This window comes from Hippopotamus amphibius, chromosome 1, assembly GCF_030028045.1.
Source record: "Hippopotamus amphibius kiboko isolate mHipAmp2 chromosome 1, mHipAmp2.hap2, whole genome shotgun sequence".
In the NCBI taxonomy this organism is placed as follows: Eukaryota; Metazoa; Chordata; class Mammalia; order Artiodactyla; family Hippopotamidae; genus Hippopotamus; species Hippopotamus amphibius.
In genome coordinates this window covers 217,980,277-218,008,247 of record NC_080186.1, presented here as the reverse complement: position 1 = coordinate 218,008,247, position 27,971 = coordinate 217,980,277, and the positions used below count along the sequence as shown (strand labels likewise).

Here is a 27,971-nt window from a genome sequence, read left to right as displayed (position 1 = left end):
GAGCCGGGGCGGAGCCCAGCGTCTGCTGACTCTGCGCCGCGCTCGGCCCACGCTCCCTCCCGGCCGGCCGGGCTCGGGAAGTCCGGCGACGAGGCGTCTAGCCTGGGCGTCCCGGACCGATGCGGGCGGAGAGCCGGCGAGCGGCCATGGAGCATCGCGGGCTGGGGCGGCCGCGGCTGTGCTGGCTGCTGGCGCTGCTGGCGGCGCTGGCGCTGCGGCCGGTGCGCGCCTCCGCCTCCCCCTCGGCGGACCTGTCGCTTTGGCCCATGCCTGTCTCGGTGCAGACCACCCCGCGCGTGCTGCTCCTCTCTCCCGACAGCTTCTTCTTCGGCCACAGCTCCGCTTCCAAGGCCGGCCCCTCCTGCACGCTCCTGCAGGAGGCGTTTCGGCGGTGAGCGCTCCCCACGCGCGGCCGGGCGCGGGGGGCGAGAGGGGGGACCCCCGAGCGCCCCTTCCCACCCGCACGGCCACCCAGCCGCGCCGGCGCTCCGACCCCCGTGGGGCAGACGGGGAAACGGGGTGCGCGAGGACCCCCGCCGGCGTCACAGGTCTAGAAGATGGCAGGGCCGGCTCGGACCGCCACGGCCCGAAACCCAAGCGCTTCCGCTTCCCCTCCTGCCTCCTGAGGAACCTCCTGGGTGCTCTGGAACCCTGCTTTCCGTGCAGGGTGCCTTCCTGAGTGGGAGGAGTAGGTTTCTCAGAGTCTCCTGGGAGGGAGGAGGGAGGACAATGGCAGTGTCTCTGAAGGGAGTTCTAAGAGGAAGATGAGAGCTTAAAGCTTGGGGACCAGGGCTTCCCCAAAGTGGCGTGTCATTTAGAGGCCATCTCTCCCCCTCCCCGAATCTGCTAACAATTCAGAGGGCAGAAGGGCCTCAGGTTGGAGCACTGATGAAAACTCCCCTTCCAAAATCTCTGCTCCATGCAAAATGTTGGATGTTTTACCTAACTACTTTGATAGGGTCATTGCGCTGCAGTTATCTGCTTCCCGTTTTGTTTCCCAGAAACACTTACGTGCTTGCTCTCCCAGCTTCTTGTTTAGATTTGTAGCACCACACAGTTCCACAGCCCTCCTGTCTGTAACCCCGTTGGCCACTGGGTGAATTGTGTAGTGGGGAGGCAGCCCACAGTGCTGGAGTTTCCTTTTTTTTTTTAATTGATGTAAAATTGATTTATAGTGTTATGCCACAGCTCTAGTTTTGCCCACCGTGCACAAGGCTGATTGCACTTGGGGAGATTTTTGAACAATCCTCACTCTGCGACCAGTGTGGGCAGGACTGTCCTGAAGGTGTGTCGTGCCGCGAAGGATCATAATTTGGTGCTGACTGTACTGCCCCTTTCGTCTCTCAGATTTTGGTCCCTGTTCCTAGAGGTCATTATAGGTTAATTGTGCCTGCAGGACACCAGGCAGCTGGTGGAAAATGCAAAACTAGTTTTAATAAAACCTGCTGGCCCCAGATAGGCCTGGAGCTTAGGCTGAAGAGACTTGAGATTTTTTTTTTTTTTAATTGGCTGTATTGGGTCTTTTTTGCTGTGCACGGGCTTTCTTTAGTTGTGGGGAGTGGGGGCTACTCTTCGTTGTGGTGCGCGGGCTCCTCATTGCCGTGGCTTCTCTTCTTGTGGAGCACGGGCTCTAGGCGCATGGGCTTCAGTAGTTGCAGCACATGGGCTCAATAGCTGTGGCTCACGAGCTCTAAAGCGCTAGCTCGATAGTTGGGGTGCATGGGCTTAGTTGCTCCGCGGCATATGGGATCTTCCTGGAGCAGAGATTGAACCCGTGTCCCCTGCATTGGCAGGCGGATTCTTAACCACTGAGCTACCTAGGAAGCCCCGAGACTTGAGATATTGATGGCAGAGATGATTTCTTCTCCTTCAGTTATGTGCAGCTAAATGGACATTGTCACCCTCATTTTAGATGCATCCTCTAATGAGCCTTTGGTGTTGAATCTGCAAGTCAGAATGGCTAGAGTCTGAGGGAAGAAGTGAAAATCAAGGTGGTTGGTTGCCTTGGGATACTGAGAAGGAAAAAATACCTGAAGGCCATCTAATGGAAGATCAGACTAGGAAATCTTTTAAAAACAAACACACTGTATTTGCTTCGGGACTCAGTTCGTAAAACTGAGTTTTCCTTCTGAGCCATACTGCTAGTAAAACAAGGACACGGTAATAAGCTGAAGTGATATGAGTGTGGCAGGAAAGCATGGATGCTTTAAGTTAACAATGGTTAGAAAACCAGAACTTGAATCAGCCGTGAGATGGTTTAAAAACAAGGCTTGGCATCTCAAGGCAGCACCGTAATTTTCTGAGGAGTTTGCCTAATTTGTGCCCTCTGTGTGAAACAGCTGTTAATTATACCTTACATTGTTGGGAAGCAGGTTGTAAAACTTTAGCCCTATGGCTAAGACTTGAAAGCATTCAGGTGAGTGTTGTAGGAACTTAGGAGAGGCAGTATCTACTTCAGAGTAAAGGCATGAAGGAGTTGGAAAGATTTAGAGACGGTGGGGTTGTTCCAGAAGCTCTAGGCCGTGGGGAACACACAAGTTTGTTCAGATTCTCGTGGCTCCTGTCTCTCGAAGAGCCCAACTTCCATCTCAAACCCTGCTTTGAAACAGTATGCATTTTGCAGGCAAAGTTCTGTCTGTTTGGTACCTGGCTGCTTCCTCAGCTTCTAGCACAAGATCTATCACATGTTCATTTCTGAAAAGCTAAATTAGCCCAGATACCTTGGACACTGCTGCGTCAGAACCCTTTGCGTTTTCTCTTAGAGTTTTAATATCAAGGGCCAAGACTTTCCTTATTTGGGACAAGCCAGCACCTAACTCTGATCTCAAAGCCGCAGGCAGCTTTAATTTCCCTTAAATTTTTTTTTAAATTGTAAAATACACATAAGATTGCTGTCTTAACCATTTTCAAGTATTCAGTTTAGTGATCGTAATTTCCTTTTGAATCTGTCAAGGTTTTCCTACAAAAAAGGTCCTTGGCAGCTTCATCTGTTCCACTGTCTCACTGGTTAACTTCCATACACTTACAAGTTCATCAGAACTTTCCTAGCTCTCCTTACTTCCCTGGAAACACACAAGACGGTCTTACATATAAGTAGCGTACACAACCTTCTGGCATATCAAAATCTATTAAATATAGGCTTTGAAGTGTATACGATCTTTTATCTTCTAGCACCGTCAAATGTTTATTTACGAGGGTGAGTCAAAAAATTATCTGCACTCTGGCTGTAGAATTTACAGAAGTTTTACTATAACCGGAGTGCGGATAATGTTTGACCCACCCTCGTCATATCCTCTTTCTCTGCTATTCAGGTACCGGGTAAATTTTCAAAGCCCTTGTGAGAAGTCTGCGATGTTTATGTGTCAGCTAGGGTACTTTTGTTGAAAGGTAACAGAATCCTGACTCAGTCTGGCTTGAGCAAAAAGAAAACCTGTTATCTCACACATCAGGAAATCTAAAAGCAGGCAGGATTTCAGGGCTAATTGGCTAAGTGGCTCAACAGTATGATTAGGAAATCGTATTCTTTCCATCTCTCTGCCATCTTTGGTGTGGCTGCAACTGATCTAGGTATCACCTACAGAGAAAGTTTTCTTCTTGAGGCTCTAGCAGAGGAAGCTTCCTCCCATCCTTCTCCCACCCCTGCCCCATCACTGGTCAGAATTAACTTGCACACCCAGGATTATTGGTTTGATTACTGGTTCTCAGTGGGGACTTAATAGGAGTCACTTGGGGTTGTGTTGGGGGAGACTTCTAAAATCCTTGTGTCTGGATCACGCTCTCAGAGATTCTGATTCTGAAGGTCTGGGCATCAATACTTGTTTGCAAAAAGCTCTCCGGGTGATTCTAATGTGCAGCTTGGGGTGAGAGCCTCTAGTTGGACTAATATGGGGTAGCAGGGATTTGAGGAGTCAAAGACAGCGTCTACTACCACATGCGTATTTAAAACTTGACTACAGTGCTTTAAAAATTTGAATCTCTCTCTCACACAGCTATTATGACTATATTTTTGGTTTCTACAAGTGGCATCATGGCTCTGCTGATCTTCGTGTCGGAATGGAGTTGCAGCAACTTCAGGTCTCCGTTGTGCTGGAGCCAGAGTGTCACGCTTTCCCCAGCATCTCTTCGGATGAGTCCTGTGAGTACCTGTGTCATGTGAATCTACTCTAAACAACGCTGCTTGCTAGAAGCTGGCTCTATGCCATGAACTGTTGTGCGCTCTTGACCAGTGAGTTTATAATTCCTATTTTAAAAATTACCATTAGGGGATTTCCCTGGTGGTCCAGTGGCTAAGACTCTGTGCTTCCACTGCAGGGGGCATGGGTTCGATCAGAGAACTAAGATTGCGTGTGCTGCTTGGTGTGGCCAAAAAAAAAAAAAAAAAAAATTACCATTAAAATTTGATGGCAAAACTAATACATAATTGTTGTAGGAAATCTTTAAGTACAGTAAGTGAAGAGGAGGAAATAAATCTCTCACAACCCCAGCACTCAGAATTAAGCACTGTTATTTCAGATTTTTTTTTTTTTTGCAGAGTAATACATTTAAATATTTTGCACAGATATAAATAGAAGCATATGATAAACAGTGGCATGAAAAAGGGGTAGTTCTGTGCAGGGGGGTTTTCTGTTTTTCTTTTTTGCATAACTGCATTATAAACATGTATGTCACTAAATATTTTTCTGTGACAGCATTTTTAATGGCTGAATAACATTCTATCAGTTGTACGGATGTGCCAGAACTTACTTGGCTTATCCCTTATTTTTGGACATCTAGGTAGTTTATTTTGAAGATAAGTCTGTGCTTGTAGGCATGATCTCTCTCTCTCCCTCTCTGTCTCTTTTTTTTTTTTTGTGGCTGCACTGTGTAGCATGTGTGATCTTAGTTCCCAACCAGGAATTGAATCTGTGCGCTATGCAGTGGAGGTGTGGAGTCTTAACCACTGGACCACCAGGGAAGTCCTAGCGTGATCTCTATTTGTAATTAATTTGACACAAAGATAATGCAGAACTGGGAGGGGTGAAGCTTTTCATTTTCATTATATTTATGTCATAGTTGTATATTTATATTTCATCTTCATTTATATTGATTGACAATATAATCAGCATTAAGCTACATTTTTGTTTGCCTAAAACATTCTCTAAGGTTTTTCCTAAATTGTTCTAGAAGGAATAAACAAATGGACAGGCCTTTTCCGTAGTGTACTAACTGGGAATAATGTGTGGAATTGTATCAAGGAATCAAAGAAGAGCAATGGGTGATGTAAGATTAGTGCAAAAAGAGCAGACTGGTGAATCAGGTGTAAAAATAGACAGGAAAATGCATATCTTAGAGAAAAGAGTGACTCCTTTGTTCCCAGACTGCTTCACAGACAATTAAGTACATCTCTTCATCCTCTTGATAGAGATGAGATTTCTTAATACATCTCTTTGAAAAATAACTTCATCTCTCTTCAGTTCTGTAGCTGTTCTTAGAAGAGAAACAATGATTTTCCAGCATTAGCCATGTGATTTTATTTGACAGTCAGCACTCAGACACTTTATGAATTAGGTTTTGCAATCTGAATTGAGAAATGGTCATTGAATTACCAGGGAATCTTTGCTGACTGACAGTACAATGACATTGTAAAAATGGAATGTATCGAGGCTGGGGAGTTATAGCTTATCTTCCACTCAGCTTTGCAAACCCTCTTTATTATGAAAGGGAAGCTTCTGGAGACAAACTGACTGTGAAATTTTCTGGTTAAAGGATAAACTAATTTTAAACTAGTTCATGATGACGATAGAATGGAAATAACAAGATATCAACCTTTGTCCAAGTGTATGAGGAAATCTTGGAGAAAGTGACAAGTGTTACAGCATTGTCGTCAATTAAAATAAAAATATGCATACTCTTAGAACCAGAAATAGACTAGTTTCTACTGTAGAGAAGTAATTACACACATGAGGAATGTTCCATGCAGTTTGCCTGCAACAATGAAGATGTATAAGCAAAACTAAATGTTCATCACTAGAAGAATGGCTAAATATATCTCGTCAGTTGACAGTAGAGACTAGTACACAGCAATTAAGAATAAAGAAGTGGAATTATAAAGAAGAGATGTGGAGAACTTGCCAAGATAAATTGCTGAGTTTGACAAAGGAAGATATATAGTAATGTGTACAGAAGGATACCATTTATATACCAACAAATACACAGGAAGGTGCACCTAAAGCGATACTGTCTTTTCTTGTTACATGTATGTGTATGAAAATGCCTAGGAAAAGCCCTGATGTTTCCTCTGAGGAGAGCAGGGGGAGTTGAGTGGGCATCTCAAAGGGGATTTTAGCCTTATCTCTAACATTTATTTTGTTATTTTAAAAAGAGGAATCCATTAGTGTTATTTATATGTATACCCTTCAAAACCACAGCGTGGCGCAACAGGTACAGAAAGGGATAACTGAAAAAAAGATGCCTCCTACCCCACATCAGGGAGGTAATCACTGTTAACACTAAGAATTTGGCTTTGAAATAAAAATTGAAATTCTATAGCTTATTTGTCCGTATATTTGGAAGACAAGATTCCTTCTAGCTGCTTTATATCTGTGGGTTTTGCACTGAGTTCAATCAGAATCCTTTTGAATATCAGCCAGTCCTCAGCTATTGGAAAATAATTGGCGTCAGGTACGCACCACACGTTAATATTTTTAGATAATTCTTTGTGCTGACTAATTCTGGAAAATCTCGAAACTGTAGTGTGGCAAAAACTGGTTTTTAAACAGTGACCAGTGGAACGGTGAGCTCTATCTGGGTAGCTAACTAAGGATTTGGTATCGAGGAGAGGAACTGTGGTTAGATTGTGCTCATAATAGCAATACCATTCTTAGCCTGGCCTTTAGCTAACTCAAGACGCTGTTCTTCTGATGGAAAGGCTACCTTGTCAGACTGTCACCTGATTATTGGCTGCTGATATAACTGTTTTCCCTACAGGTATGTCAACTATCATATGACAGCCTGCGTGGTGGTGGTGGTGGAGGGTGATGATTCAGCCCAGATACGTACGATACTCAATCATTAACCTGCAGCCCTCGAGTGTCTTTACTGTGGCAAAGTCTGCATCTGACACACCCCTTTAGCTTTCAATCTCTGTGCTTTCTGGTGCTTTACTTTATCCATGGATGACTCCACCCCAAACCTCTCTAAAGACTAAAATGACTATTGGGGCAACCTCAGGCAGAGTATAATTTCAAGGATTGAGAGATTAGTCCCCCCATTTGCCCAGAAGCAGCCAACTGGAGCCCCTTTCTAGATGGGTGTGAACTTTTTATTGAGTGGGACAGAGCTGAATTGAGCTATAGTGAGTTAAGAAGTGAGTCATAAGGAAGATTTGGAATAATGTCGGGGGAAGGTAGGTATAGAGCAGGTAGGGGAGCACAGGGAGAGAAGGGACAGAGTAGAGAAAACTCTCTGTCCTTACAGGGGGTGGAAGACAGTAATACCAGAGGCTTCACCAAAGAATTATGAGCACTGAGGAGTTTGCACTTTTGAATTAAATTCTTAGCTTAATTAGGACCCTACTCTGCAGAGGTAATTGGAGAGAATAAGTCTCCTGCAGGGGAAAATGAGGAATCATGGAGGTGACACCTCAAGTTCCTGACTTGAGCAACTCAGCTGGCTCCTCTGCGGGAGGAGCCCAGAGCCTGGTAGGTGAAAGAGGGAAGAGTTCAGTCTAGGGAATGTGGAGTTAAAGGAACCTGCAGGACTTCTAAGTGAGGATGTGCAAGAGGCAGTTGGAGAAACAGGTCTGGAGCTCAGGAGAAAAGAATGATCCAGATATACCAATTATATGTTTAGGAAATGTATTGTGTGTCATTGAGGCATTAAAAACAAACTTCTTTTTCTTCCAGCTTCATTGAGATTCAGTTAAGTCTAAGGTGTACAGCATCATGATTTGACTTAGATACATCATGAAATGAAATAATTATCACAATAAGTTTAGTGAACATTCATCATCTCATGTAGATACAAACTTAAGAAAAAAAAATTTCTTCCTTGTTGATGAGAACTCTTAGGATTTACTCTTTTAACAAGTTTCATATATAGCATAATGCTGTTAGCTGTATTCATTATGTTGTACATTATATCCCTAGTACTTATTTAGCTTGTAACTAGAAGTTTGTACCTTTTGACTACCTTCATCCAACTCCCTCTCCTCCCACCACCTACCTCTGGTAACAACAAACCTGATCTCTTTTTGTATGAGTTTGTTTGCTTTTGACGTGTAGTTGACTTACAACACCATATTAGTTTCTGTTACACAGCATGGTGTTTCTATATCTCTACACATGTGGAAATGATCACTGTAAGTCTAGTTACCATCTGTCACCATACAAGAAACATTTTTTTTCCCAATACAGATACTTTACTTGTGAAAGGACCGGTGGCTTCGATCACTGCCAACAGAGTTTGGGGAGTATTACGAGGTAAGTTTTATGTAGTTTCACTGTTATTTTCTAGTAAGGAAATATTTTCAGTTGCCACTTTGGGAAATGAAGCACAATAAAACTTTGCTTCCTAGGACCCTTTATAGAATGATTTGTTGGGTATTTCCAAAAACAATTTCCATTAAATACGTACCACTTAAAGCATGGGAGAAAGATCATTTGACCTTTTAAAAATGCTTGAAGGTTATTACATTCCTTGTGCTATAATTCATTGATGTTCTTGGGACTATAATGCTTATAGAGTTATAAATGGCCCTGACCTGCTCTGATTAGGGGATTTTGTTTTATCATCACTTCTCGCTGCCTTCAGTAGCAAGCATTTTCCTTCCGCATTTTGTTTATTTATTCAAACAAAAGTATACTCATATTTTTTTCTGAACCAATCTATTAGTGCAGAAACATAAAAACAAAGAGAAGGGTCATTTTCCCAATGAAACATGTCCAGCTGTCCTCGTAGTAGTGACGTTTTCGGCTCGATATGGTAAGATGCTCGTGACCCTGATGCAGCATGAATGCATGTACCATCATCGCTTGTGAGAGTCCTTACTGACTGAGCTTCGTCTCTCTCCAGTATCTCCTCTCTGGAGTTGTACTTGATCTCATTACCAGTTTTCTTCTGAATCCACTGGGGAATGGGACGATTCTGCTTGTTTCTTGGCCAGGAATTATTTGATCCTGGGAGTCTTGCAAGAAGACAAGGTCAGGAACACAGTCAGCCACACACACCATGATGCTGAGAAAAGAAGAGAAACCTTCCCCCATTTTAAATTCCTGTGGATTTAGAAATATAACAAAGTTTGCAGGAACAGCATGAAAAGATAAAAATACACTCTAGAGTGATTGGGGCAGTGGGCAGAAAGAAACCTTAAAAGCTTTTCCTGTGACTTTCAGTCTGAACTTCAAAGTTCGGGCATTGGGACGTTTACTTTTGCTGTTCGAAAGCTGCTTTTACCTCTTCTATTAAGTAGATAAGATTTTGTTATACTGCCTTCCAAATTAGTATGGTTTTGAAAAAGGAGAAGAATAATTTTAATGTGAGCTAGCCAACCAAAATTACAGTACTTAAAAATAAAGAAGGCTTTGGATTTGACTCAGGTTAAGTGTTATCTAGAGTAGTCATTGTTAATGCTATATATCTTCTAGTCATAATAATAATGGTATGATTATGAGCTTATTTCAAAATATGACATGAAAATAGCTATAGATACTTACTGCAAATGTAGCTACAATGTAACATTATCATCTAGATCATTTACATATAATGTTACATGATTGTAAGCTTTTATCAGCCTGATCTGCCTGTCCTGCCTGGGGCCTATTAGGGAAAACAGAGCTTTATTGATGTTTGCTCTGATTCCCATCAAAATAATAGAACTTTTGAGAGCATTTCATGAGTCTATCCAAGAAGTCCTTATTTTCTGCGTACTGTCAGACTTTGAAAGTAACAAACGTGCTCTAAATGATAATTGAGTATATTGCCAGTTAACAGAAAATTCCACAGTTATTCTTCCTGGTATGGGCTTGCATTTAGGGGTGGGAGGGAGGCATAGCAAAAATGACATTGAACTTTTTATTCTTTCCTATTTCCTATTTTTTTTGAGGTATAATTGGCATAACATTATATTAGTTTCAGGTTTACAACATAATGATTTGAAATTTGTATATAATGCAAAATGATCACCACAGTAAGTTTAGTTAACATCTGTCACCACACATAGTTAGAAAAAAATAGTTTTTCTTATGATGAGAACTTCTAAGATTTACTTTTTTTTTAACATATGAAAAGACATTTTATTATGTTACTATATAACATATTAGTGAATATACCCAATTGTATTTTCTCAAATGGCAGATGAGATGCAGGATAACATTTCTCTTTGATTCCTGAAAACCTCAATATCATCTGTCTTTTGGAGGATTCAGTTTCCTGCAATGTCTATGGTACTGTCCACGAGGATACCCACGGTGTTTAGTAGTAAAGAACATTTTGCTAAGTTGTTCTATCATGGGTCCTTGCTCTAAGTGTTCACCTTTTTCTTCTAATCTGGTTTTCAGCACTAGATCAAGTGTTTCTTCATTATTCGGCATGGGACCTGGCCGAGGGATAGGTTTTGTGTGTTCGTATGGAACGTCCACAGAAGGGTGATAGCATACTATTGTCCTGCCATTAGATGTCAAGGCAAGCTCTACTTTGCATTTATAGTCATCTGGAAGAGAAGAACACATAGATTTATGACAAGCAAAATATAAGGCTCCATTTTGAACTGGAAATAAGTGTTTCAAGATAGTTCTGCTTGATATTGCCCATTTTACTGCTGCCAGTGCCATCATGAATCAAGATGCTTATCAGGTGGTATGAAAGAAGATGACTTGAAGAGAAACTGCTTTTAAAATCTGCTTCTTAAAAAAAAATCTGCTTCTAGGTGTACCTATTTTCACCCCTTGATTGCAGCTCACCGCCAGCCCGCCATCTTATCTCAATCTAAGATTTACTCTTTTTAGCAACTTGCAAATAGGCAATACAATATTTATTAACTGCAGTCACCATGCTGTACCTTACATCCCTAGGACTTATTTATTAATGAAAGATTGTACTTTTTGACCTCCATCACCTCCTACCCCCGTCTTTAGTAACTACCAATCTATTCTTTATATTTATGAGCTTGGTTTTTGTTTCTTTAAGATTCCACATCCAAGTGAGATCATTCAGTATTTGTCTTTCTCTGTGTGACTTATTTCATTTAGCATAATGCCCTCAAGTTCCGTTCATGTTGTCGCAAATAGCAAGATTTCCTTCTATGGCTGAATATTCAGCATAATGCCCTCAAGTTCCGTTCATGTTGTCGCAAATAGCAAGATTTCCTTCTATGGCTGAATATTCCATTGTATATACATATCACATCTTTATCCGTTCATTCACGGACAGGTTGTTTCCATATCTTGGCTATTGTAATCAATACTGCAGTGAACATAGAGGTGCATATATTTGGTGCATATATTTGGGGGGTTAGTGTTTTTATTTTCTTTGGGTAAATACCCAGAAGTGGAATTGCTGCATCATGTGGTAGTTGTATTTGGTTTTTTGAGGAACCTCCATACTGTTTTCTGTAGCAGCTGCACCAATTTATATTCCCATGAGCAGTGAATGAGGGAGCCTTTTACTCCTCATCCTCACCAACACTTGTTGTTTCTTGTGTTTTTGATAATAGCCATTCTAACAGGTGTGAGGTGATATGTCACTGTGGTTTTGATTTGCATTTCCCTGATGGTGAGTGGTGTTGAGCACCTTTCAATGTATCTGTTGGCTCTTTATATGTCTTTCTTGAAAAAATATCTGTTCACATCTTTTATCCATTTTTTAATTGGATTGCTTCTTTGCTGTTGAGTTGTATGAGTTCTTTATATATTAACCCCTTAATAGATAACATGATTTGCAAGTATCTTCTCCCCTTTGGTAGATTCCCTTTCATTTTGTTGATGATTTCCTTTGCTGTGCAGAAGCTTTTTACTTTGTTGTTGTCCCACTTGTTCATTTTTGCTTTTGTTTCCTTTGTTTTTGGTGTCACTTCCAAAAAATTAATTCTTTTTTAAATGTTTGGTAGAATTCACCAGTGAAGCCAGACTGGACTTTTGTTTGTTGGGAGATTTTTAATTACTGATACAACCTCCTTACTAGTAATCAGTCTGCTCAGATTTTCTGTTTCTTTATAATTCAGCCTTGGTAGGTTCTCTCTCTTGGAATTTGTTTCTTCTAAGTTGTCAAATTTGTTGAAATACGATTGGTCATAGCAGTCTCCTGTGATCTTTCATATTTCTGTGGTATGTTGTCACATCTTCTCTTTTATTTCACTTTGAACTACAGGCAAACCTTGGAGATACTGTAGGTTTGGTTCCAGACCACTGCAGTAAAGTGACTATCTCCATAAAGGGAGTCATACAAATTTCTTGGTTTCCCAGTGGATATGGAAGTTCTGTTGACACTATACTGTAGTCTTTTAGGTGTGCAATAGCATTATGTCTAAAAAGAAAAAACAAAAACAAGGTACATACCTTTATTTAAAAATACTTTATTCCTAAAAAATACTGATCACGATCTGACATGCAGCGCGACCACAAACCTTTGATTTGTAGAAAATGCAGTAGCTGTGAAGTGCAGTAAAGTGAAGTGCAGTAAAGTGAAGTATGCCTGTATTCTCAGGTTAAAACTTTCCCTGGCAATACAGCTGTCAGCTAGAATGATGAATTTTGGTAAAGTCAGGGCCAGATAGAGGAATTGGCCTATAATATGGAGAACAGTCCACCTGAATAAAAAATGGTCAGGAGATAGCTTTTGCAGGTATGAATAAAACACGGTAAGTTGGACCTTTATTTATAGTTTCATGGTGTTTTCTGAACCTCTTTGCCCTCTGTTAAGCTTAGGTACCTTCTAAAGTGCCTATAATATTTTATCACAAAAATTTTTGCTTATAATGCTCTAAATTTATTAAGGAACTGGCATTTTGTTTTATTAAATCAAACATTTGATTTAATCTTTTTTGTGTTTATCAAACAATTTTTTGTGTGTTTATCATTTTTTGTGTTTATCATTCAAACAAAACCAAGAGTATGAGTACAATGAAGTAAAGCATTTTTATTAGATGGTAACAGGGATTTTTAAGAATATGTTACAGGGTATATGTATAACATTGTATTTAATTTTATTTGCCTTTTCCAGTTATGAGTCTATGTTCAGATAATACATCTTTTATTAAAAGTCTCTTTTATAAATTAATGCAATAAATTAAAATTTTTACTTTCCGTAGGTTTAGAGACCTTTAGCCAGTTAATTTATCAAGATTCTTATGGGACTGTAAGTATGATTATTATATGCTACTAACATTATTGGGTAGACATAATGCTATAGGAAAAACGTAAACTTTTTAGCTATTTGTTGCTTCTTGAATGTGTCTTCTTCCCAAGTGTGTATCTTATCTGGTAAATGTATATTTCACACTTTTTTTGGTTTTAAATCTCTTATCCAATACTTGCATAGATAGGTGTAATCTTCATTGAGCTCAAGTCAAGAGAAAATTCTAAAAATAAATAAAAATTTTCTTTTGTCTTCTAGTTCACTGTCAATGAATCCAACATTGTAGATTCTCCAAGGTTTCCTCATAGAGGAATTTTAATTGATACATCCAGACACTTTCTGCCTCTTAAGAGTATTTTTAAAACTCTGGTAGGTAATTATTTTATTTTAATCCATTGTCTATTCTGAAGATGTGTCCTTTTATGTTGTTACTTTGCGTTGGTTACGTATGCTGTTGTGTAGGTTGGAACAGAGGATTCATTTTCCATATACTAAGTATAAAAGCGCACTGGGCTTTCTTCCTTCTCTCCCCTGGGAGGTATATTTCCTCTGCTGAGAGGAGGCGTCTCCCCTTGGGAATCACCCTCTTGTTTTCATTGGGGTGGGAGAGGGGCTCAACCAGTCTTCAGTCAGCATTGTTAAGAGAAAGACTCAGTTTTAATACTGCCCGTTGGCCCTCTATGTAAATCATTTGTCAAATCATGGGTCTAGACTTTTGGTTAGGAATATATGGTCATTGTACCTCTAGTTAGTGGACTTTAATTTTGTGATCTCCACTTACGTTTTTTAAAGTGGCCTAGAAAGGAATCTGAGAGCAGCTTTATACCTAAGGAAATGTTCCAAAGGAATATGGAACTTTAGGTGGCAGCAGTTGGGGGGCAGGGTGGAGAATAACTGTTTTCTCTTATGGACTTTTTATTGGTCCATCCCCACCATCACTGCCAGTTTGTAGGGATCTGAAGGTTTTCCTCCCATGTTTTTCTGCACCTTCACCTGATAATTTATGGGCACACCATGTTATAGAAAAATTATTTTTACATTTACATTAAATCCCTAAATTTTTTTTCTCCAAAAGACATTATTGTAAATTTTATAAAAGAAGTATATGCTTCGTGTAAAAAGTTCAAACATAGATGTGAATAACATAAGTAGTGATCCCATAATTTCACTTACCACAGATTGACATAAATTTTTATGTCCCACTTATCTTAGGCTTAAAAAATGAGTATCTTAACATTTGACTTTTTTTATTGAAATACAGTTGACATACGTTATGTTAGTTTCAGGTGTACTGAATCATCATTTGACATTAGCACATATTATGAAATGATCACCATGATAAGTCTAGTATCCATCTGTCCCCATACAGAGTTATTACAATATTATTACATTCCCATGACTTATTTATTTATTGTACAGCTAAAGGTTTGTTCCTCTTAATCCCCTTCACCTATTTTTACTCACTCCCTTACCCTCCTCCCTTCCTCCCTCCTGGCAACCACTCTCTGTATTTATGAGTCTATTTTTGTTTCATTTTATTTGTTTTGTTTTTTAGATTTCACATATAAGTGAGATCATTGGTATTTGTCTTCCTCTGTCTGATGTTTCACTTAACAACATAATATCCTCTAGATTTATACATGTCACAAAGGCAAGATTTCATTTTTTTATGGCTGAGTCCTCTCTGTGTTTTGATTGGAGAAGTTAGTCCATTTACATTTAAAATAATTATTGATGTAGTTATTGCCATTTTGTTAATTGTTTTGGGGTTGTTTTCATAGTTCTTTTTTTGTTCTTTCATCTTCTTTTGCTCTCTTCCCTTGCCATGTGATGACTGTCTTTAGTGTTATGTTTGGATTCCTTTCTTTGTGTGTGTACCTATTAACAGGTTTTTGGTTTGTAGTTACCATAAGGTCATATATAACACCCTATGTATATGTGATTTTTTTATGTGTGATTACATTTTATATATGTGATTATTTTATATACATGATTAGTTTATATATACATGATGATTTTAAGTTGATGATCTCTTAAGTTCAAACACATTCTAACAGCTCTATGTTTTTACTCCTCTCACATTTAGTGTTTCTGACATCTTATTTTACATCTTTTTTGTTTTGTGTATCCCTATACTACTTATTGTGGATATAGATAATTTTTATTACTTTTGTTTTTTAACCTTCCTACTAGCTTTTTAGATGGTTTAGATGCCTTTTTCGATGCTTTTACCAATGATATTTTTCCTTTTGTAATTTTCATATTTCTAGTTGTGGTCTTTTCTACTTAGAGAAGTCCTTTTAACATTTCTCATAGAGTTGGTTTCGTAGTGCTAAACTCTTAGTTTTCATGTGTCTGTAGAACTCTATCTCTCCTTCAACTCTAGATGATAGTCTTGCTGGGTAGAGTATTCTTGGTTGTAAGTTTTTACCTTTTGTGGCTTTGAATATGTCATGCAACTCCTTCTGGCCTGCACAGCTTCTGCTGAAAGTCAGCTGACAGTCTTATGGGAGTTCCCTTGGAAGTAACTAGTTGCTTTTCTCTTGCTGCTTTTCAGATTCTCTGTCTTTAATTTCTGCCATTTTAATTACAATGTATCTTGGTGTGGTTGTCTTTGGGTAACCCTGTTTGAGACTTTGTGTGCTTCCTGGACCTGTCTGTCTGTTTTTTCCAGATTAGGGAAGTTTTCAGCTATTATTTCGTCAAGTGCATTATCTGCCCCTTTTCTCTCTCTTCTCCTTCTGGGACCCTTATAATGTGTAATGTTATTATGTTTGATGTTGTCCCAGAGGTCTCTTACACTATCCTCATTTAAAATTTTTTTCTGTTCAGCTTGGCTGATTTCCACTACTCTGTCTTCTGGTTTGCTGATCTGTTCCTGTCTACAAATCTGTTATTGATTCCTTCTAGTGTATTTTAAATTCAGTTGCTGTGTTCTGCAGCTTTCTGGTTCGTCTTTGTATTTCCCAACTCTCTCTATTAAAATTCTGTATTCATCCATTCTTTTCTCAAGTTCAGTGAGTGTCTTTATGATCATTACCTTGAACTCTTTTTTGGGTAGATGCTTATCTCTACTTCGTTTAGTTCTTTTTCTTAAGTTTTGTCTTGTTCCTTTGTTTAGGACATAATCCTCCGTCTCCATGTTTTGCCTAACTCTGTGTTTATTTCTATGTATTAGGTAGGTCAATTACATTTCTCAGTATTACAGACGTGTCTTTATGTAGGAGACGTCCTTTGGAGCCCAGCAGTGTACTTCTCTGTGATCACCAGAGCCACCTCTGGGGGTGCTCCTTATGTGGGCTGCGTGGGCCCTTCTGTTGTGGTAGGGCTGACTACTATGAGTACCCTGGTAGGCAGGCCTGGCCCCTGGACCAGCTGGCTGCCAGGCCCTGCCTCCTGTGGTGGCTGCTGCCCCTTGGGTGGGCAGAGCTGGGTCCTGGGGCAGCTGGCTGTGGGGGCCGGGGTTCCTGGGACCAGTGCTGGCCTATAGGTGGGCAAGTAAGCCCCTGGTGCTGATAGTCTAGAGGGAGGACTCCAAAATAGCACTTGACAGCACCATGTCCTTGTTTTAGAACAAGCTCCCCCAAATGGCTCCCTCCAATGTCTTCATTCCCAGGGGGAGTCCCAGTTGTCTCCTGCCTGTCTCGGAGGCCAAGATCAGCAAGTGGGCCTGACCCAGGCGCCTTACAAATTACTGCCTCTGCGTTGGGACTCACAGCCTGTGAGATTTTACATGTGCTTTTTTAAGAGCACGATCTGTTTCCTGTAGCCCTCCAGCTCTCCCAAATGCAAACCCTGATGGCCTTCAAAGCCAGATGTTTTGGAGGAGCTCATTTTCCGGATGTTGCCCCCCCCAGCGTCCTGATGTGGATTCAGGTTCCTCACCCCTTGGGGAGAACCTCGGCAACTGTGATATCCTCCCATTTGTGGGTCACCTACCCTGGGGTGTGGGTCTTGACCCACCTACCTGTCTCCTCGTGGTTCCTTCTTTATATCTTTAGTTGTGGAAAAACCGTTTCTGCTAGTTTCAGGTCAATCTTGTCAATAATTGCTCTGTTAATAGTTGTAATTTTGGTGTGTCTGTGGCAGGAGGTGAGCAGGAGGGTCTTCCTGCTCTGCCATCTTGGCCACATCATAAGAAGGGAGGCTATGAGTTTTGATTCTCTGATAGGGCAAATCTCTCCCCTTTTCATTTTTCATCTTCTTCATAGTCTTTTGTATTTTAGATACATATTGTATTGTTTATTCCTTCAGAGTACATAAAATCAATGCCAATTTCCCCCCAAATTTCTGAGAATTTTAATTGGAATTGTACTGTGTTTGAATTTCTTTTATTTGTAAGGAAGGGTTGGCACTCAGATCTCAGAATTGTGGGAATTATTGCATCTGCTCCATTCCCAAACACAGTAGTGGTGGTAGCCAAGAACTATTTTTCATTCTTGGCTAACCCCTAAATACTTGGAATTTATAAGCTTGCTCCCTTCCCATAGGGCAAAGTTACAGCTTACTGTTTCGAATAAATATGAATTCTGTACAGACTTTTTGAAAAGCGACATGCCATGTAAAGTATATAAAATAAGGAATTTATACATCTTCACATCATTGTTGAAAAGGAAATTTTAAAAGGAAGCAGACACATTGGAAACAATCCTGGATATAGAAATAAGTAAATTGGATTGTATCATAATATCTGTGGTATGTAATTTCTTTTTCCTTCTCTCCCCACTGAGTTTGTTCTCTTTATCTGTGAGTCTGCTTCTTTTTTGTTATATTCACTGGTTTGTTGTATTTTTTAGATTCCATATATATAAGTGATATCATATGGTATATCTTTGTCTCTGACTTACTTTACTTAGCATAATGCCCTCCAAGTCCATCCATCTTGTTGCAGATGGCAAAATTTCACTTTTTTCAAATTGCTGAGCAGTATTCTATTGTGTATATATATATATACACACCACATCTTTACCCATTCATCTGTTGATGGACACGTAGGTTGCTTCCATATCTTGGCAATTGTAAATAATGCTGCTACGAACATTGGGGTGCGTGCATCTTTTCAAATTAGTGTTTTTGGTTTTTGTCAGGTATGTATACCCAGGAGTGGAATTGCTGGGTCATACAGTAGTTTTATTTTTAGTTTTTTGAGAAATCTCCAAACTTTTCCACAGTGGCTGCACCAATTTATGTTCCCACCAACAGTGCACAAAGGTTCCCTTTTCTCCACATCCTCACCATCATTTGTTGTGTTCTTTTTGATGACAGCCATTCTGACAGGTGTCAGCTGATAATCTCATTGTGGTTTTAAGGTATATAAATTTTTAACATGTTTGCTTGCAGGATGCCATGGCTTTTAATAAGTTTAATGTTCTCCACTGGCACATAGTAGATGACCAGTCTTTCCCTTATCAGAGTGTCACTTTTCCTGGATTAAGCAAAAACGTGAGTAATTCATGTTATTGTTGTTGGTCTACAAAAATTTTTGGTATAGTTTCATTAGAAGTTTGCAGCTTAAATGTTTCTTCATATGGATAGAATTAAAGTGTAAAAGTTAGATATCTGGGGGCTTCCCTGGTGGTCCAGTAGTTAAGACTCCATGCTTCCACTGCAGGTGGCGTGGGTTCGATCCCTGGTCAGGGAACTAAGATCCCACATGCCACCCAGTGTGGCCAAAAAAAAAAAAGTTAGATATTTGTGGTTTTAAGTGTTTTTAATAGGCTGTGGCTGAGCATTTTAGACCCACAAAACTTTTCTGGTTTTGTAATTGTTACGTTATAAATGTAAACAATCTCTAGAGGCTATACAAATAAAAATTTTAAACCTTAATGAATGTAGAAGACTAGATGAAGTAGGGAATCTTAGAGATTGTGGCTCCTTCTTAGAAAATAATGGTTGTCTTAGAAGTGTTCAAATTGACTGCATCATAGACCAGTGAAGCTGGGAGCGAGCCTCAGTACCATCTAGCTGAGCCCCCCTGTAGTACAAGGCTAGTTACTGACAGCGAAGAGAAGCTGTACGTCTCATCTAGAGTTGTAGTTAGCAAAGGGCCAAGCCAGGATGCCGAGACCAGCTCGGCGACTCGAGGTGAGTGACGGGTGCCGCAAGCTTGAAGAAGACACAGACACAGACTGAAGAGAAAAGTGGGACCGGGGGGCTCAAGACCTCTCGGATCAAGAGCCCTGCTGACTCATCCCAGGTTGCTTTTATTGAGTTCTTCTGCTAACATTCTCAGGTTACACCCATAAACAATCAAAGGCCTCACATGACTGGGGCAATTATCTTTGTTTGCTTCCTGGGTCCTAGTTGAGCAGGTGTGGATCTGAGCTGGGCCTGGAGAGCAAAACAGCCCTGGGGGCAGGAGACCTCTCTCAGATATTGGGGCTCTATGCACCACCCCTGTTGGCCCCTCTGCGGCTGTGCCTGTCTTAGGTTGTTCCTCCTCTGAGGAATCTTACCCGTCTTTGGCTAACCAGCCATCCTTCAGGGCCAAACAGGGTGATATTAGTCTCCATGCCCCGCACCCTTAGCTCCTCCACTGCTCAAGCAGGACATTCTGAATCCCATCGCTCGGCCCACATACTTTAACATTTTCAAGGTTTCAGAAAGGTTCCTGAATGTCTTCCCACACCAGGACCCTAAATTCTGTCCTCTGGCCACAATTCCAGAACTTTCTCCAACGTTTTGATGTACTTTGGGTTGAAATCCTAGCAGCACTCCTGTTGTTTGCTTTTAATACAGAAAGCTTCAAACATATACAGAAGTAGAATTTAATGAATTCCCATTTCCTCATCACTCAGCTTCAGTAATCAAGTAATGGCCAATCTTGTATCACCTATACCCCCTCCATTATTTTGAAGGTAATTCCAGATATCATATCTTATTGGTAAAAAGGACTGTTTAAAAAATAATTCATTATCACAGCTAAAAATATAGCAATAATCCAGATAGCCAATCATTATTCATGTTTCCCCATGTGCCTTTTTCTTTTTAAAAAAATTATATTTGCATTGGGATGCAAATAAGGTCCATACATTATTGTCAGTTAATATGTCTGTTTTCTTTTGATCTATAGATGCCCATCCCTGCCCATCTTTTTTTTTTTTTTCCCCTTATAATTTATTATTTTCATTGAGGAAACTAAGCTCAATTTGTCCTATAGTTTCCCTCAGTCTGGGTTTTGCTGATTGCATTCCCAGTGTCAGTATGTTCTTCTGTCTCCTGTATTTACTGTAAACTGCTAGTTAGATCTAGTCTTGATTCAATACAGATTTGATGTTGGGGATGGGGGTAGGGCAAGACTACTTTTTAGGAGTTGAGCATTTATTTATATTTATATACTTATGCCTTGAGAAATGTGCCACAGTAACACCTTTAATGGGCCTTTATCTTTAGTTACCAGCAATACTGAATTCTAATTTTTCAGTGACCTATAACAGGACCAAAGGTAATCTTTAAAAAAAAATCAGGTCACTTAGCAGAGCATCTCAGGCAATTTTTAAAGCTGATAGTAATTAAAGTTACTTTGAAAGGACAATAGCTATGCTTTGTAATAGTGTGTGAATTTTGATTATAAAACTGACAAGGGCAGTGTATTCAGAATTTTCACTTTGGAGTCAAACATTTCTGTTTTGTCGTACAGTTACATGAGGTTGAAACAGTGTGATGGGAGACATTGCTGAAACAAGGTGGTAGAGATAGTTTATCAGTAAATCTGGAATTAACCCAAAGTGTGCTGACAGCTTCTTGATAAAATACAGTAAACATAATTTAAATGAGTCATCCAACATCACATAAAACTATTTAATACTTTGTGATACCTGAAAAATCTGCCAGCAGATATCAAAGTGCAAACAGAACTTAAACATTTCACACATTTTAATTTTAATAAATGTGCCTCTTACAGGGAAGCTACTCTTCGTCTCACGTTTATACACCAAACGATGTCCGTATGGTGATTGAATATGCCCGATTACGAGGGATTCGGATCTTGCCAGAATTTGATACCCCTGGACATACGCAGTCTTGGGGAAAAGGTAAGGACTGTGTTTTATGAGTTGCAAAAAGTGAATATTTGAGGTCCTGTATCTCATGACTTGGTGTTTGCTCATTTTGTTCTTACTTGTGATTTGCACAAAGGTAGGACCATTGATAGTGGTAATTCAATAATTATTATGTGTCTGCTGTGAGCAAGTCACTGTATCTAGACATTGCCTCAAATATAAACACAAGAGATACAGGAAAACAAGAAATGATTACAAGTATAATGTGATAAGTGAATTAAACAGTTACATGAATGAAGTAACATTTAAAATGCTTCTGGGAGATCAAATAATATGTTTAAATAACAGGAAAGGCATTTAGCTGGAGTAAAGTGCAATAGGGAATAGTACATAGGGTGCTTAAGACCTGGCTCTGGAGCTAGACTGCCTGGATTTGAATCCTGCTTCTAGCATTTATAAACCGAGTGGCCTTGGGCAAGTTATAGGACATCCCATCCTCAGTTTCCCCTTCTCTAAAATGGGAGTATTAGCAGTAGTTATGTTATTTTTTTTAACATTAAAAAATGAATGTAAACCACATAGCACCGCACCTAACATTTATAATTGTTCAGTAAGTATTACTAGAGTAGATATGGAGAATAGTGGGAAATGAGTCTGAAAAAGTCGTGTAGAGGGCCTTGGGTGAGGAATGTGGGCTTCATCAGGACACATGGAAGCCAGGGAGAGTTACGGAGTAGAAGAGTGACATGATGGGAGCCACACTTCAGGGAACCCTATGTGATAGTGACAGATTAGAAGAGGAAAGATATTGAAGGTCCTAGACCAGAATGGTGAGAGGGATGGAAAATAATATAAGGAACTGAGACATTCTGGAAATAAAATCCATGGAACTTGGCAACTGACTGACTGCAGGAGAGGGACAAGAGATTTAGGAGGATGGTGGCTCACCAGAATGTGAAAATCAGGAGAAGCTACAGAAGGAGTTTGGGGAAGAGAATTTGGTTTCTGTTAGATTGTATTTGAAGTGAAGCTAGGATATGTAATTGTGGTAAGCAGGGAATTTGAAATATGGTTTGAAGCACAAGAAAAAGGATTGGGGCAAGCTTTAGATTTGGGAGTCAATATTTGAGATATTTGAAACAGAATCTGAGAGAGGCTGATGGAAAGGGAAACAAAGAGGTACAGGGATAGTTTCAGGAAATAATTCTCCCTTTTCTTATTTGGAAGAAATTACCATAGTAACTTACCATAGTAAGCATAAGTAAGCATGCTTATCTTTTTCTATATAAAATCTCTTATAGCTTCAACAAAATAAAGTAGTATAATCATGTGCAAAGCCATGTTTTTGTGACTGAAATATTTCTTTAGAAAAGATTCTCCATGTTTCCTTCCAGGCCAGAAAGACCTCCTGACTCCATGTTATAATAGAAAAGAGCCATCTGGGACTTTTGGACCTATAAACCCTGCTTGGAATACAACTTACAGCTTCCTGTCTAAACTTTTCAAAGAAATTAGTACTGTGTTTCCAGATGAATTCATTCATTTGGGAGGAGATGAAGTAGATTTTGATTGTTGGTATGAAAATTTGTTAAAACCCTCCTTTTTCTAAAAACTGTTGCATTTGAAGTAGATGTAGAAGTCTCCACATGAAAAGGGATGATTTGGGGGTAACTTGGCAACACAACTCCTGAGATGGTGGATTTCTGTAGAATGTACATATGGGTGGTATGACAAAGTAAAAGCTTTTAAAAAGGAGAATTGATGCAGAAGAAAATAGGAATTAAAAAAAGACTAAACAGTGAACAAGAATAGCTTTAGTGAAAGAGGGTAATGATTAAGTGAGAGAGATTTTTCAAGTAAAAGACCTCTTTGCAAATAGCCTTTGATGGAGGAGAGAGGTGGGAGGTTAGGGAAAGCCATTTTTTACAGAAAATCAGCTTCTAGAAAAAAATTATTTGCAATGGAAAACTAAATTTTAAGGCTTATTTTACTCTCTACAAACTTTCTTTTACATGTGTATAAATGATGTTAGGGATATATGTTGCTTTAAAAAGATTGGGCATATTGAACGTTTAAGGAAATTTTAATCACTGGTTTTGTTTAAGGGAGTCCAATCCAGAAATCCAGGATTTCATGCGGAACAGAGGCTTTGGCAAAAATTTTAAGAAACTAGAATCTTTCTATATGCATATGTAAGTGACTTGAATGCCTACTTCTGTTTTTATTTCATCAATGCCTTTTGTAAAAGTTTAAGCTGTTACCGAGTACTGTTTTCTCATTTTCTCTCCACCCCTTGCCAAAGTGTAGGTGTTATATGCTTTGTTACACAGTATAGATGAAAAATCATAAAGCAGGGTGCAATAACCAGTTTTCTTTAAAGCAGTAACATGGTGACTCTAATCCTTTCGCAGTCACTGTCAAAACATAGCAAGAGTCATCTGTTCTAAGAACTGAGCTCAAAGCCCCAGCTGCCACTGCCCTGTGACGTCGTCACTGTCCATCCCCTGGAATTCATTCCCTTTTGTTAACTCCAGGAGTGAGCATTTCTTTTACTTTATACCTGTGCTATCTGGTATGGCAGCCACAGCCACATGTGGCTGTTTGTATTTAAACTAGAATTGAAGAAAATTAAATATTCGGTTCCTCAGTCACATTAGCCACATTTCAAGTGTTCAACAGCCAACAGCTAGATGAGGCTGGTGGCTGGAAAGTGCATCATCTATAGAACATTTCCGTCACTGCGTAGAGTTCCACTAGACACTGCTGCTCTATGCCAAGGAGCAGTAAACTCGTTTGGTAAAGGGCCAGACAGTACATAGTAGAGACTCGGTGGGGCACATGAGGTTGCATACTCTTTTTTTTTTTTCAATACTCATTTTTTTAAGCAATGCTTTACATTATGAGCCATACAGAAACAGGTTGTAGGCTCTAGTTTGCCAACCCCTGCATTGCCCAGCTTTTCCTGTTTAGCTTTGTGTAATCCAGTCTAATTTTTTTATCCTGAGGAGCGCCTGGCATTGCCTGAATATCAGGCAATGTTTGTGAACGGATTGTCAACACAGTTGGAAGTTATTTAGGTGATGTCACAGGCTAGTTTCCAGTCTCCTTTACTCTAAGACACCCATAAAATTACAAAGACTGCTGTTTGTACACTTCCCTATGAGGTGCCACACCTTCCTATCTTTGGGGCATGCTTAGTTCATTCTGCAGATAACTGTGAAACCCCTCTGCTGCACCAGGTTCTGAGCCATGTGCTAGAAGGAAGGAACCACATGGGTCACCACCCAACTATAAAGCTGTGCTGCACTGAGAGGCACCTCTCAGTGTTGTGGTCCTTGGTATAAAATGTACATTCTTTACACATATAGGTAAGCCTGTGATCTGAAATAACTTTGTAATTTTTTTCAATGGTAGGGTCTTGGATATGATTTCAGCCATGAACAAGAGATCCATAGTCTGGCAAGAGGTTTTTGATGATGAAAGCCAGGTGAGAAGTATGAAGAAGCATTTGGCTCCGATAATATGGGAGACTTAATATTCTAACACTCTGGATGGAAGGAACCCTAATTAGGGAAATTAGCTTACCGTGCCATTTAAAATCCTGTTAGGTGAGAGCTGTGCACTGAGACCAATGATAATGGTATTTATTTGATTTCTTCCATTTACTTCATTCTTCAGTGCTGCCTCCTTCTCATCTCTCCCATCTCCCCTCCTCCCCTGCCATCTCATTCTTAATTATAAATTGAAGTACTCGGAAGAACGTTCCTTTTTTTCAGAAGGACAGAACAAACAGATAAGAACAAGTCTTTATTGCTGTTAAGGTAGTTTTAAGTAAAATTGTCAATGTACACTTTTTATTTTAAATGGCATTTCTCTCTGACATACTCAGAATTCTTTATTTTCCTTTAGGGCAACTGAGAATTTGCAAGTCCAGCTACTGTTATTATCTTTCCAGAAGGGTTGGTGGCATCCTCAGAGTTTGTGTGGCAGAAATGGGCCTAAAGCCTCAATTCATTACACCTATCATATGTATCACATGTAGACAAAAGTTAAATATCCAACCTTAAGGTTGATGAAACTTCTAAGTCCCTACAACAAAGAGCATTTGATATTAACTCTAAGGGGAAAGAAGAAAACATTGCTTTTTTTAAGGAGCTTAAAAAGTTATTTTCTTAGCTACAGTGCCTTCAACTTTTAATTTCATCTACTGTTGTTGCGAGACCTAATAATATATATTGCAATTTGTAACTTTAATAGCTTACGCCAGGCACAGTAATTCAAGTATGGAAATGGGAGAACTATAATCAGGAACAAAGTCAAGTTACAAAAGCTGGCTTCCCTGTGATCCTTTCTGCTCCTTGGTACTTAGACATCATCAGTTATGGACAAGACTGGAAACATTATTATGAAGTGGACCCTCTTAATTTTGAGGGTAAGTGAAGCAACCATCATGACTTGATTTGTTAAATTTCTCCCCCTACCCTACCTCCAGGGAATCCTTACCTAGGTACCACCAACTAACTATCCTCCCTTTTATGTCTGATCCTTGATTTTGCTCGTGTATACTTAAACAGACCAAGCTCAGTATCATTTTAAACGTTGTGAAAGAAACCACATTTTTCCATAAAAGAAAGAACTTCAAAAGTAGATTCCCTGGGACTTCCCTAGTGGTGCAGTGGTTAAGAATCCACATGCCAATGCAGGCGACGTGGGTTTGATCCCTGGTCTGGGAAGATCCCACATGCTACAGAGCAACTAAGCCCGTGCACCTCAACTACTGAGCCTGCGCTGTAGAGCCCGCCAGCCTAGAGCCCATGCTCTGCAACAAAGAGTAGCCCCCCACTCTCCACAACTATAGCAAGCCCGCACGCAGCAACAAAGACCCAGTGCAGTCAAAAATAAATTTCTTATTTTTTAAAAAAAGTAGATTCCCTTATATTTTATGTCCATTTTCACTGATAAGACTTGTTATCACTATGCATTTAAAGATGCCTGACTGCATTAACCTTGTATCACCTCCTCTGAGCTGCCTCTCCAACATAAGACACCTAAGCAGGGATCTCGTCCTGTTCAGTGGCTTCCAGGTTCTGAAGAGGAGGCATCCTTGGGTGTGGGCATGTGTGAGTGGTGGGGCTCCAGGCTCTCACACCCCCTTCATTAAGAACAGTTCTGCTTTGTCCATTTTTGTACACCAGACTTTAATATAAAACTTCCTTTGAGGAAAAGCATTTTGCTGTTAAAAGAGCTTCAAAACTGTAGGTCTATTAGGAATTCACATAACTTTCTCTAAAAAAGGAATTTTCTGAGAATCAAAAAGTCATAATTACTATAGTCTCTTTAATACCAAGAGATAGGTATTAAAGGCAGGAGTGGTGATCACTAGTGGTCCACCTTGTTTTCCCTGGCACACCTTTCACAGGCAGCCAGGGGAAAAATGTTTCTGGTGTCCAAATAAGTTTGCATAAAACCAAAATAAAATGGTATCTTTACTGCCAGCCTGCCACATTAGTCGACGTACTAACAAATACTGTGTGAATCACGGGGTCAGGCGTGGCGATAAAGTTTGCCACCTTTTTTGTGCTACAGCCATGAACATCTCCCAAGGTCCTGCTGACTACAGGACAGAAATGTTGCCTTAGGATAACAATAGAAATTAGCATTGCCTCTGTATACAGGCCTCAAGTTGCAACTACTGAACTCACATCAATGATTTTAATCTAGGTTCTCAGGAACAGAAAAAACTTGTTATTGGTGGAGAAGCTTGTCTATGGGGAGAGTATGTGGATGCAACTAACCTCACTCCAAGATTATGGTATGGAATTTAAGTGGTAATATCTGAATTACGGTGCCTGAGCTTTCCTTCTGCACTCAAGTAGGAAACAACTGGGAACTTCCCCAAGCATGTGCTTTGCTTATTTAAGAAAACATGAATTTACACTGGGGATGTGTGGTTTAAATTTTAGGCCTCGGGCAAGTGCTGTTGGTGAGAGACTCTGGAGTCACCAAGGCATCCAAGACCTAGGGGATGCCTACAGGAGACTGACAATTCACCGCTGCAGAATGGTCAGGTAAGACAAATTTATTTTTCAAGCTAGGATACTATTAAGTACAGGGTGATTTTTAAACTTATTTAGTGTTAGCTAGTTTACTGGGGGTTTTTTTGTTTTTGTTTTTGTTTTTTTGCTATAAATAGAAATGTATGTCACCTAAGAGGTAGTGATTTAATTCAGAGAAATTGGGAACTATTTCTTATAGGTGAGAGAACAATACCTATAAGGAGAAGATATGCTTGGACTTCAGCTGTTTTATAGATATATTTTGCTGTAACTTAGAACTCCATTATGAATCTATTTTTTTCAATAATGAGTAGTATGGTTTAGTGATTCTGACTTGAGCTACTAAGTTCCTTAAGATGGAGATGAGTTAATCAATCTAAAACATCTTTTGTTTGTACTTTACCTGGCCTACAGACGAGGAATAGCTGCAGAACCTCTCTTTACTGGATATTGTGACCATGACAGACTGTTAAAATGAGCTGAAACAGAAGAAAAATAGGGGAAAAAAGCCCACAGTCATCTGTACTACAATCAACTTGATTTTACAAATCATGTTTTTGAATAAAATATCTTTTTATTGATTTAA

At 39.7% G+C, this 27,971-nt stretch overlaps 2 protein-coding genes across 3 annotated transcripts in view; one reads left to right on the top strand and one right to left on the bottom strand.

Annotated features, from left to right (window-relative positions):
- The first annotated feature begins 22 nt into the window (after positions 1-22).
- Positions 23-27,971, top strand: HEXB (hexosaminidase subunit beta). 2 transcript variants are annotated; one of them, XM_057741081.1, is made up of 14 exons: positions 23-391; positions 3,990-4,135; positions 8,394-8,459; positions 13,283-13,329; positions 13,588-13,698; positions 18,670-18,771; positions 21,233-21,362; positions 22,724-22,904; positions 23,435-23,521; positions 24,744-24,816; positions 25,699-25,761; positions 27,051-27,141; positions 27,293-27,397; positions 27,800-27,971. In XM_057741081.1, exons 1-13 carry the CDS (start codon positions 120-122, stop codon positions 27,349-27,351), a joined length of 1,428 nt encoding a protein of 475 aa, XP_057597064.1. In that variant the 5' UTR covers positions 23-119; the 3' UTR covers positions 27,352-27,397; positions 27,800-27,971. The 2 variants fall into 2 exon arrangements, with proteins under 2 accessions (XP_057597064.1, XP_057597055.1); XM_057741072.1 differs by having other exon boundaries at positions 24-391; positions 25,587-25,761.
- GFM2 (GTP dependent ribosome recycling factor mitochondrial 2) overlaps positions 10,562-27,971 on the bottom strand; it is a 72,575-nt gene continuing 55,165 nt past the window's right edge. Inside the window, exon 20 of the mRNA XM_057741044.1 lies at positions 10,562-10,687. Within this exon, the coding sequence (XP_057597027.1) occupies positions 10,667-10,687 (21 nt within the window). The 3' untranslated portion in view covers positions 10,562-10,666. The remainder of the gene's footprint in view (positions 10,688-27,971) is intronic.

Excerpts from the sequence above, each read along its gene's own strand:
- HEXB (XM_057741072.1), top strand. The coding sequence starts at position 120 with ATGCGGGCGGAGAGCCGGCGAGCGGCCATGGAGCATCGCGGGCTGGGG. Across the intron at positions 8,460-13,282 it reads AGTTTGGGGAGTATTACGAG|GTTTAGAGACCTTTAGCCAG; the intron begins GTAAGTTTTATG and ends TACTTTCCGTAG. Across the intron at positions 18,772-21,232 it reads TTCCTGGATTAAGCAAAAAC|GGAAGCTACTCTTCGTCTCA; the intron begins GTGAGTAATTCA and ends TGCCTCTTACAG.